Source organism: Pituophis catenifer, unplaced genomic scaffold (genome assembly GCF_029215685.1).
Source record: "Pituophis catenifer annectens isolate HBS135680 unplaced genomic scaffold, rPitCat1.0.hap2 SCAF_8, whole genome shotgun sequence".
NCBI lineage: Eukaryota > Metazoa > Chordata > Lepidosauria > Squamata > Colubridae > Pituophis > Pituophis catenifer.
In genome coordinates, this window is record NW_027256888.1 from 83,302,141 (window position 1) to 83,314,147 (window position 12,007).

General features: G+C 44.3%; 1 protein-coding gene across 1 annotated transcript in view; it reads left to right on the forward strand.

The window, feature by feature from the left end:
- ATP6V1B1 (ATPase H+ transporting V1 subunit B1) overlaps nucleotides 1–9,738 on the forward strand; it is a 41,765-nt gene extending 32,027 nt beyond the window's left edge. The window contains exons 10-16 of the mRNA XM_070949182.1: nucleotides 1,921–2,018; nucleotides 2,830–2,953; nucleotides 3,073–3,223; nucleotides 5,440–5,522; nucleotides 6,237–6,341; nucleotides 7,494–7,623; nucleotides 9,578–9,738. Coding sequence (XP_070805283.1) covers nucleotides 1,921–2,018; nucleotides 2,830–2,953; nucleotides 3,073–3,223; nucleotides 5,440–5,522; nucleotides 6,237–6,341; nucleotides 7,494–7,623; nucleotides 9,578–9,738 — 852 coding nt within the window. The remainder of the gene's footprint in view (nucleotides 1–1,920; nucleotides 2,019–2,829; nucleotides 2,954–3,072; nucleotides 3,224–5,439; nucleotides 5,523–6,236; nucleotides 6,342–7,493; nucleotides 7,624–9,577) is intronic.
- Nucleotides 9,739–12,007: the final 2,269 nt, after the last annotated feature.

The following is a 12,007-nucleotide window of genomic DNA, read 5'->3' on the forward strand; positions in this document are numbered from 1 at the left end:
GCCTGAAAATGTCTTTATTTTTAAACAGGAAAAAAAAATCTGCTTTTCCTGAATTTTCAAGGCATTTTCCAATGCATTTTGTTAAAGGAACTCTCAAAAATCTCCCCATTTTGTGGCTAATTGTAAATAACCGCATTGCAAAAAAAAATACATATCTTGATTACAGATGTTTAGAGTTTGGGGAACTAGTTAGGTTCCCCTTATTTTGGTCTTCGACAAAGTTATCTGTGCAAGAATTTAGAGCCGGTATTGGGGAAGTTTGCCAAAGGAAGGAAGCGTGAGAGAGAAAGTGATAATTCCTGCTTTCATTTTCTTTAGTGCAAAAATCAGACAAATAGAGTAGAAACTTAGATGGGCTTTCAAGATTGCTATTCCATGTAGGCAGATTAAGAAACAAATGTGAAGACATTGCAGACACTGTTGGACGAAGGGATTAATTTAACCTGGTTACAATATAATCAATTACAAATGAGATGGAAAGAGGACCAAAAAACTGGTATTATGTTGCATGAGGAAGAATTGGTTAGACATATAAGAGAGAAAGGTCCAATGCATATTAAAAGGCTTTATAATGTTTTGTTAGAAAGAGATTCAGAAACGGAATTAGTTAAAGATTGTATGATTAAGTGGGCACAGAATTTTGAAGAACCAGTGATGCTGGAAACTTGGGAAAAAATTTGGGTTCAGAATGTTAAATTTACACAGTCGCAAAACCTGAGAGAAAATTTTTATAAAATGTTTTATAGATGGCATTTAGATCCTAAAAAGTTGTCATGTATGTACCCTAATGTTCAGCCAAAATGTTGGAGATGCGAATGTTTGGATGCTACGTATTATCATGTATGGTGGACCTGTAGGAAAGTTAAGGCTTTTTGGATAAAAATTTGGTGGGTCATGCAGAATGTTTTGAAGAAAAAAATTCAATTTTCTCCACAATTGTTTTTATTGGGTATAGTTAAGGGTTTTACACGGGGTGAAATAAAACTAATATTGTATATGATAACAGCAGCAAGATTGTTGATAGGTAAATACTGGAAGAATGAAGCTTTGCCTACTATCGAGGAATGGACTTTGAAGATGGCCAGTTTTGCAGAGATGGCGAAGATTTCAGCGTATTTAAAAGATTGTTCACAAGAGACTTATGAATGGGAATGGAAAAGGTGGATAGAATATGTTCAGAACAAATACCAAACTAGAAAGTATCAAATAGCTTTTATTTGAAAATAATGTATTAGAAATATTTTAACGTAAAGAGACAAAGAGGAAAAATTATATAGGGGGAGGGATGGGTTCAGGTTTATTTATTAGTGTTATTAGTTATGAGTATGTAATAGGGAAGTCTGGGGGGGGAGGGTTAGGGAGGGTTAGGGAGGATGGGAAGTTTGGGGAGGGTGGTGGGGGGGTGAAAAAAGGGGTGAAAATGTAATTGTAAAACTTTTGCAATAAAAAAAAAAAAAAAAAAAGAAACAAGTGTGCTGGGATTCTAGGAATGTATTTTATTGTTGTTGGGCAGTGTTTTTCAAATGTGGCAACTCTTAAGATGTGTGGACTTCAACTCCCAGAATTCCCCAGCTTGCTGGCTGGGGAATTCTGGGAGTTGAAGTCCACACATCTTAAGAGTTACCAAGGTTGAGAAACACTCCAATAAAGTCTTTTTGGAGAATCAATCTACAATCTTACATCTTTGGCTAAATCTACTTGAAGATGAGAAGCCAGATTTTGATCCAGCGAGAGAAATACTCAACCCATAGATTTAAAAACAACAACAATAACTCAATTATTTTCCTTTTCCTTTCCCTTCTGTATTTTGGTCCGAGACCCTAAACTGAATCCATGAAAGCTTGAAACGAAAGAGTAGGGAATAGAGGGAGATGGTCTTCTTCTGGCAAACGGCTCCATAAGGGTCTCCTTCATTGGCAGGTCAACATGGAAACGGCTCGGTACTTCAAGTCGGACTTTGAGGAGAACGGGTCCATGGAGAACGTCTGCCTCTTCCTCAACTTGGCCAACGACCCCACGTGAGTCCGTAGCCTGGGTCCTGGGGGACAGGATGATGGGAACCACAGCACCCCCAGACGCCAGGGGCTTGGAGGCTAGGATTAGATTAACAGAGTTGGAAGGGACCTTGGAGATCATCTAGTCTAACCCTCTGCCCAAGCAGGAGACCCTACGCCATTTCTGACCAATGGCAATCCAGTCTCTTCTTGAAAGCCTCCAGGGATGAAGCTCCCACAACTTCCAAAGGCAACTTCAACCAGGGGTGAAATCTACTTACATTACCTACCAGTTCTTTGCACATGCACAGAGGGTTAAAAACCAGGAAGTAATGATGTCCACCTCTACCGATTCACCGAACCATGTGCCACCGCCGCTGCCGCTACCGGCTCGATTTCACCACTGGATTGCTCTCACTGTCAGAAACATACGATGAACGGTTGCAGGAACTGGGTATGTCTAGTTTAATGAAGAGAAGGACCAGGGGAGACATGATAGCAGTCTTCCAATATCTCAGGGGCTGCCCCAAAGAAGAGGGGGTCAACCTATTTTTCCAAAGCACCTGAAGGCAGGACAAGAAGGAATGGATGGAAACGAATCCGAAGGAGAGAAGCAACCTGGAACTAAGGAAGAATTTCCTGGCAGTGAGAACAATTAATCAGTGGAATGACTTGCCACCAGATGTTGTGGAAGCTGCAACACAGGAGACTTTTAAGAAGTGATTGGAGAGCCCTTTGTCTGAAATGGTTTAGGCTTTCCTCCTTGAGCCGGGGGGGGGGGGGGCTGGACTAGAAGACCTCCATGGTCCCTTCCAACTCTGATATTCTCCTGCAGAATTGAGAGGATCATCACGCCCCGTCTGGCTCTGACCACCGCCGAGTTCCTGGCCTATCAGTGTGAGAAGCACGTTCTGGTGATTCTGACCGACATGAGCTCGTACGCTGAGGCCCTGCGGGAGGTCAGTGGGTCAGGGTTGGGCCAGAGTCTCCTGGCTATGAAGACAGAGGTGGGGTTGAGGGTCAGACCTGGTTTCCTTTCTGCCCTGTGAGGTCTTCTCTCTCGGTCTTCCTTCCATAGGTCTCCGCGGCCAGAGAAGAGGTGCCTGGGCGACGGGGGTTTCCTGGCTACATGTACACTGACCTGGCCACCATCTACGAGCGGGCAGGACGGGTGGAGGGCAGGAACGGCTCCATCACACAGATACCCATCTTGACAATGCCCAACGATGGTGAGGAAGGGCAGCAAGAGGTCAAACTCTCGGCCCAGATAGCAGATCCCAGGGTAGAAATCCATGCTGGGCCTAAAGAAAGGGGAGGGGGGCCTCTGGGACCACGGATGATGGAAAATACAACTGGGGGTGGTGGTATAGGTATTCCTTGACTTATGAGTCCCAGATTTCCGTTGCTAAACAAGACAAGTGAGTTTTGTCCCATTTTACGAACTTCTGCACCCGGGCCTCTACTCTTACTGTCTGCCTTGAGGTTCTTTTGTTGAGAAAGTAAGACAGTTGTCAAAATTAAGAAGGAAGAAAACAAAGCAAAAGTAAACTAATGGAACAATAAAATAAACAAGGAAAAAGAACACAAAGAAAATACATTGATAGGACTAGTAAAATATATCTAAATCTATACGTATAATTTCTCTCTCTCTCACTCACTCATTCTCCTATCTATCTATCATCTATCTATCTATCTATCTATCTATCTATCTATCTATCTAACTATCTATCTAACTATCTATCTATCATCTATTTATCATCTATCTATCTATCTGCAGAGAAGAGCAACCAAGATAATTAGGGGACTGGAGACTAAAACATACGATGAACGGTTGCAGTAACTGGGCCTGGCTAGTCTAGTGAAGAGAAGGACCAGGGGAGACAGGATAGCAGCCTTCCAATATTTGAGGGGCTGCCACAGAGAGGAGGAAGGGGGTCAAGCTAGTTTCCAAAGCACCTGAAGGCCAGACAAGGAATAATGGATGGAAACTGAACAAGAGAGATTCAACCTGGAAATAAGGAGGAATTTTCTGACAGTGAGAGCAATCAATCGATGGAACAGACGTTGCCTTCGGAAGTTATGGGAGCTTCATCCCTGGAGGCTTTCAAGAAGAGCCTGGATTGCCATCTGTCAGAAATTGGTGTAGGGTCTCTTGCTTGGGCGGGGGGTTGGACTAGATGACCTCCAAGGTCTCTTCCAGATTCTCTTCTCTTCTCTTCTCTTCTCTTCTCTTCTCTTCTCTTCTCTTCTAATCTCTTCTATTCTATTCTATTCTATTCTATTCTATTCTATTCTATTCTATTCTATTCTATTCTTCTCTGTTCTATCCTATCCTATCCTTCCATCCATCTATCATCTATTGAGAGAGAGAGAGAGAGAGAGAGAGAGAGAGAGAGAGAGAGAGAGAGAGAGAGAGAGAGAGAGATCCAGTGCACCCCCTCCTCCCATCCCAACGTCAGATGCTTTTTAACCCGAGCACTAAACAATTGTGGCCTGTTTGGAGAGACAGAATTCCTTGTGCCCCGTCATTCGGTGTCGCCCCAGACAGAGGGGTCCCCAAGAATCCTCCCATGTTCCAGCCCAGAAAATGATGTTGAGGGATGCTCTCCTGGGGTTCAGGCCAACCAACCAACCAACCAACCAACCAGAGTGGGATTCTGCTGTCTTCTGGCCTCTTTCTACCCAAGATGCCTTCAAGCGCAACCTATCTAGATGCTCTGATTTGGACCTCTGCAGTCAAGTCCAAAGTGGATGGGCTGTGGGAACTGAGAAGCAGGCCACTCGACACAGGTCTCAGTTCCTCCCCGGTGCCCCACAAGTTCTCCTAATTCTCAAGTGACTCTGAAATCAGAGAGGAAACTCTACATCAGCCGGATCAGATGGTCCTTAGAAGGAAGCAGAGGGAGGGGAGATCCCTGAGGGACTTTCACTTGTAGGTTCTGTGGTGGTGGGTGGAAAAGTCATCAAGGAGAGGACCCGAAGGCAGGACAAGAAGCAACGGATGGAAACTAATCAAGGAGAGAACCAACTTGGAACTCAGGAGAAAATTCCTGACAGTGAGAACAATTATTCAATGGAATGGAAGTTGCCTTCAGAAGTTGTAGGTGCTCCAACAGTGGTAGTTTTTAAGAAGAGATTGGACAGCCATTTGTCTGAAACCAGTGGTGGAATTCAAATGTTTTTTACTACCAGTTCTGTGGGTGTGGCAGGGGAAGGATACTGCAAAATCCCCATTCCCACCCCACTCTGGTTGTCCGAGCTACTCAAAATTTCCGCTACCGGATCTCCAGAACCTGTCAGAACCCGCTGAATAGCACCCCTGTCTGAAATGATAGGGTCTCCTGCCTAAGCAGAGGGCTGGACTAGAAGACCTCCAAGATCCCTTCCAACTCTGTTATTCTGTCCCTGATTATGGCTAGTGGCATCTTCTTGTGTCTCCTTGCAGATATCACCCATCCCATTCCGGATTTGACCGGCTTCATAACTGAAGGGCAAATTTATGTGGACCGACAGCTTCACAATAGGCAGGTAAATGGACTGACTCTTCCTTCCGTCTTTGTGGGAGCATCAGAACTTCTAGGAAGTCCAGAGGTCCCTCTTCCCCACCACCTCCTGGGACTCGTGAAAAACTGACCCAAGTCAATTACCGTGACCAGCAGGAAATAAGGCACTATATATATATATATGTGTGTGTGTGTGTGTGTGTGTGTGTGTGTGTGTGTGTGTGTGTGTGTGTGTTTCTTCTAGCCAGGTTTTCCCTACGTAACCAAGGTTTTTTGTAGCTCCAGCTCAACATGCAGGAAGCCCAAGTTCAAATCCAAGTAAGGGTACGGCTAGCTGATGAAAGCTAAAAAGCTTGAAATAGATCTATACTAGTCTCCCTTTATTTCTTTATCAGCAAAATATAAATTTTGGACTATTTGGGTTTGGACCCAAAGTTATCCAGCCAGCTTTCATGCCTAAGGCAGGACTAGAACTCACCATCTCCTGGTGATTGATCCGAAGTCCCCTAACCAGCTTTCATGCCCAACGAGAACCTCGAACTCTCCTGGTTTCTAGCCTGGTGTGCCTTCAAACCCTCTACGAGGAATTCAGCTCACACATTGTGGTGCTTTAGATGAGTATATAAAGAACAGGAGTTTTAGGAGCTCTAAGGAGCTTCCTCCCCTCCCATTTGATTTAGGGATCTTAGCTCTCACCTCGTTGTTGTCCCTTTGTGACTTGTGTTTTCTTGGGCCACAGATCTACCCTCCCATCAACGTGCTGCCGTCTCTTTCCCGCCTGATGAAATCGGCTATTGGAGAAGGAATGACCAGGAAGGACCACGGGGATGTTTCAAATCAATTGGTAAAAAAATTGGCCAGAAATGGTGTAAGGTCTCCTACTTGGGCAGGGGGGTTGACTAGATGACCTGTAAGGTCCCTTCCAACTCAGTTATTCTGTCCCGTCTAAAATATCATCACGCCACCCTTCCCCTTTAAGGACCTCTGAACAGAATGCTATCTTATCTGAAGTTAGTCAGCATCTGAGCTGCCCTAGATGGGGTGGGAAGGTCGGGTGCCCAGACGCTGGGAGGGGAGGGGAGGGGAGGGGCCACGTTCCCTCTGAAACGCAACTCTTCCTTCTGAAGCTGGTTTGGAAAAGGATCGGATTCTCTGGATTGGGAGTGCTAAAAGATTAACGGAGAAAACACAGGTAGTCCTTGACTTACGACAGTTCATTTAGCGACCATTCAAAGTTACAACTGAGAAAAGTGAGTTACGACCGTTTTTCACACTTATGACCATTGCAGCATCCCCACGGTCACAAGATGAGCCTTGGTAGTACAGGGGTTTAAGGCACCCTGTTGTTAAGCTGGTTATTAAGACCAGCTGCCTGCAATTACTGCAGGGTTCGAATCTCGCCAAGGCTCAAGGTTGACTCAGCCTTCCATCCTTTCTAAAGTAGGTAAATTGAGGACCCAGTTTGTGGGGGCAATAAGCTGACTTTGTATAAAATATACAAAAGGATGAAGGCTATTGCTGAGCACATTGTAAGCCGCCCTGAGTCTTCGGAGAAGGGCGGCATATAAATCAAATTAAAAAAAAAAAAAAAAAGATTCAGATACTGGTTCATATTTATGACGGTCTCAGTGACGGTCCCCTTTTGCGACCGTCTGACAAGCAAAGTCAACGCGGGAAGCCAGATTCACTTAACAACCCTGTGACTAGCTTAAGAACTGTAGGGAATTCACTTAACAACGGTGGCAGGAAAGGTCGTAAAACGGGGCAAAGCTGGCTTAACAAATCTCTCTCTTAGCAACAAATCTCTTGAGCTCAATTTAAGTCAAGGACCCCCTGTACCACACTTGGTTAGCACTACCAAACCGAGATTTTTTTTGGCACACCCGCAGACATCCCCCTTCCCCCCCCCCCCGGTCCAGAGGGGCTTCTGGGGACCCCCTGTTCCTTGATGTGACCCAGGAGAGGATTCCGAATGACTCTCTTGCTTTGCGTCCAGTATGCGTGTTATGCCATCGGCAAAGATGTCCAGGCTATGAAAGCTGTGGTGGGAGAAGAGGCCCTCACAGCTGATGACCTTCTCTACTTGGAGTTCCTGCAGAAGTTTGAGAAGCAGTTCATTGCTCAAGGTATGTGGGAGAAAGCCATGGACAAGGAGGTCCCAGAAGTGCTTTTTTTCAAGAGGCAACTGGACTTTCTGGTTTTTCTCTGAAGATGTTTCGCTTCTTCTCATCCAAGAAGCTTCTTCAGTTCTTAAGAAGCTTCTTACCTGTCTTGCTTAGAATTTACACACCTTCTTCTCTGACACGTGGATGAGTAACCTATTTGGGGTGGAGGGGTTGAGGAAATTTGAGTAAAGTATTTCTTCCCCTTTTTTACTCGGTTAACTTAAGATTCAGCGTGACTTCAGCTGAAGAGCTGAAGACGCTTCTTGGATAAGAAGAAGCGAAACATCTTCAGAGAAAAACCAGAAAGTCCAGTTGCCTCTTGAAAAAAAGCACTTCTGGTCATGCCTTTATCTAGCGGAAACACTGGTTCTCCGTCCATTGTGGAGTCTGCTAATGTTGTAAGGAAAGAGGGAGACCGTATAAGGAATAAAATATGTTTTATGAGCCGTGGTGGTGCAGTGGTGAGAATGCAGCATTGCAGGCTAACCTCTGCATTCCACTGTCAGCAGTTCGATCCTGACCAGCTCAAAGATTGACTCAGCTTTCCGTCCTTCCGAGGTGGGTAAAATGAGGAACCAGATTGTTGGGGACAAGAGGCTGACTCTGTAAACCGCTTAGAGAGGTTTAAAAGCCCTGTGAAGCGTCATATAAGTGCTATTTCTATCTATCTATCTATCTATCTATCTATCTATCTATCTATCTATCTATCTATCTATCTATCATCTATCTATCATCTATCTATCTTATCTATTAGTTATTAGCTATCTATCTATCTTATCTATTATCTATTATCTATCATCTATCTATCTATTATCTATCTATCATCTATCTATCTTATTTATCTATTTATCTATTTATCTATCTATCTCTATCTCTATCTATTTACGTACCTACCTACCGATCATCCATCTATCTATCTATCTATCTATCTATCTATCTATCTATCGATCGATCTCTATCTTATCTATCATCTATCTATCTTATCTATTAGCTATTAGCTATCTATCTTATCTATTATCTATTATCTATTATCTATTATCTATTATCTATTATCTATCATCTATCTATCTATTATCTATCTTATTTATCTATTTATCTATTTATCTATTTATCTATCTATCTATCTATTTATCTATCTATCTCTATCTCTATCTATTTACGTACCTACCTACCGATCATCCATCTATCTATCTATCTATCTATCTATCTATCTATCTATCTATCTATCGATCGATCTCTATCTTATCTATCATCTATCTATCTTATCTATTAGCTATTAGCTATCTATCTTATCTATTATCTATTATCTATTATCTATTATCTATTATCTATTATCTATCATCTATCTATCTATTATCTATCTATCTATCTTATTTATCTATTTATCTATTTATCTATTTATCTATCTATCTATCTATTTATCTATCTATCTCTATCTCTATCTATTTACGTACCTACCTACCGATCATCCATCCATCCATCCATCATCTATCTATCTATCTATCTATCTATCTATCTATCTATCTATCCATCTCTATCTTATCTATCATCTATTGTCTGCCTGTCCGTCCGTCCGTCCATCTATCCATCTATCTATCTACCATCTATCAATCATTAATGAAAGATGAGTCGTGGTGGCATAGTGGTTAGAATGCAATATTGCAGGCTGACTCTGCCCACTGCCAGGAGTTCGATCCTGACCGGCTCAAGGTTGACTCAGCCTTCCGTCCTTATGAGGTCGGTCAAAGGAGGACCCGGATTGTTGGGGGGAGAAGATGCTGACTCTGTAGACCGCCTTAGAGAGGGCTGGAAAGCCCTGTGAAGTGGTATATAAGGGTCTAAGGGCTGTTGCTGATGCTATTTTGATATATAACTTCACGCCCTTCGTAATGAGTTTGTGGCCGGCTTCTCCCAGGCGCCTACGAGAACAGGACCATCTTTGAGTCTCTGGACATAGGATGGCAGTTGCTCCGGATCTTCCCCAAGGAACTGCTGAAACGGATCCCGGAAAGCATCTTGGCTGAGTATTACCCCCGCGAGGCCAAAGGGAATCCAAGCTCCGACACGGCCCTCTGAATCCCAGTCAGTCCGAACCCTCATTCAGGAGAGAGCTGAGCTCAAACGTGGTCAGCCGATGGGGAGAAGAAGACTCCTCTCGGGATATGAAGCCCGTTCCTTGCGTTGGAATCCGATCCAGACTCCATTTTGCAAAAGTCCCATAATCTTTATTTCCTGCTTGGCAGCTCTCCAAAATGACCACCCACTCGTTTTTCGAACAACTGGTGATACCCGGTGTCCTATTCCAAATAAAAATGAATAAAGTTCGGAGAACTTCTGAGTAAATCTCTGTGACTAGACTTTCTTTCGTTCCCAGGGGTGAAATCCAAATTTTTTCCCTACTGGTTCTGTGGGCGTGGCTTGGTGGGTGTGGCATGGGAAGGATATTGCAAAATCCCCATTCCCACCCCACTCTGGGGCCAGCCAGAGATGGTATTTTCCAGTTCTCCGAACTACTCAAAATTTCTGCTACCGGTTCTCCAGAACCTGTCAGAACCTGCTGGATATCACCCCTGTTCGTTCCTACACTCTCACATGCTTGTCAAACTACAGGTAGTTCTCTACTTGCAATTGTTCATTTAGTGACCATTCAACATTACAACAGCACTGAAAAGAGTGATTTATGACATGTTTTTCACACTTATGACCCTTGCAGTATCTGCAGGTCACATGATCAAAATTCAGACACTTGGCAACGGAATCACATTTATGACGGTCGCAGTGTCCCCGGGATCACGTGATCCCCTTTTGTGACGTTCTGACAAGTCAAGGGGGAAGCCAGATTCACTTAACGATGGTGTTCCTACGCTAATAACTGCAGTGATTCGCTTAACAACTATGGTCGTAAAATTGGGCAAAATTCACTTAACGAATGTTTCACTTAGCAATCGTATGTGTGTGTGTGAGAGAGAGATGCTTCAATTTTACCATCAGGGCCGTCATCTTGGTTCTTTTCCCCATGCATTGTGGACGTCCCTGGTGCCCCATTTAGCTTTGCTTGTTTCTGCTCTTTGGCCATAGAAGGAACCAAATGACGGTGGTTGAACCATCAAAGCTTCTTGGCTGCGAGAAGGATGGGGAAACTCAAGAGTTGGGGGAACTGACTGTGAAATTCTCTCCAACGGGAGACCCTCTGGTCCTTCAGCTCCTGGAGATCCAAACCAACATCAATGGGGCATACAAAGGGATCAACAGTCTTTAGAAGAACATCAGGTGTGTCCCTCTGAATCAGACCTCTGGCCCATCTCATCTAGCAGTCTGATCTCACCATGGCCGAGGAAAGGTCCTTAGCTGACCTCCCACAGTCAATATCGAACCATGTTGCTTAAGGGGTGAAATCCACTTACCTTCACGACCGGTTCGCAAATGCGAGCGTGGGCGCCTCCTCCACACATGCGCAGAAGGTAAAAAATGGGACGTGATGACGTCTGGGCGGGTGGGTGGAGCCGCCCAGACGCTACCAGTTTGCCCGAGCCGGATAGAATTGGCTGAATTTCACCACTGCTTTGCTTCTTTCAACCCTTATCGCTATTCAACTTGTCAATGAATTGGGGAGAGGGAAGGGGGGAGGAATTTGTGCACGGGTCTGGAGAGCCTGGAAACCATCAAGGTCACGACTGCAGGTGCTGGAAAAAGAGATGGACTGTTCCCATAACTAAAGGGCGTCTCCTAATTAGACCATGTGATCACTCAGGGGTGGGGAGAAAAGGAAAGCTATTGTTTAACTAGGCAAGCTGTCAGGTTTCGAGGTGGTCTCAAATAAATTGCATTTCAAACAAAGGCTTTGAAGGAAAACTCCCATTTATTAAGCACGGCATTCTAAAATCCGACTCCATCGAAACCAACACTGACTTCCAGACCCAAAACCCTCCCTTTCCTTTCCCCACTCCCCTGGACTCATTGGCCATCTTCCAAGTCATTCTACCCCTAATCTACTGCTCCAGCTCAAAGGAATTTCCCCCTCCCATCCCATCTCCTAGGGGATATTATCTCCAGGGAAAATAAGTAGGTGAAAAGTCAAACGTCCCTTTCCAGACGCCTCCAATTCTCCTTCTTATGTCAGCACTAGAGTAAATGCAGCTTGAAGTGCTGACACAAGCATTCGCGCGGGAAAAACCAGAGCTGATTCTGATTCTTCAGTACCAAAACGGCGTATCCAATGAAGTTTTACTTTGGGGGATTCACAGCTCCCGAGAGCGTTTCCTTGTTTTGGGTGTGCCAGTTGGGACAGTTGACATGGAGAACATCAAACCACGCAACCACACAAGGATGATTCCGCTGTGATGGG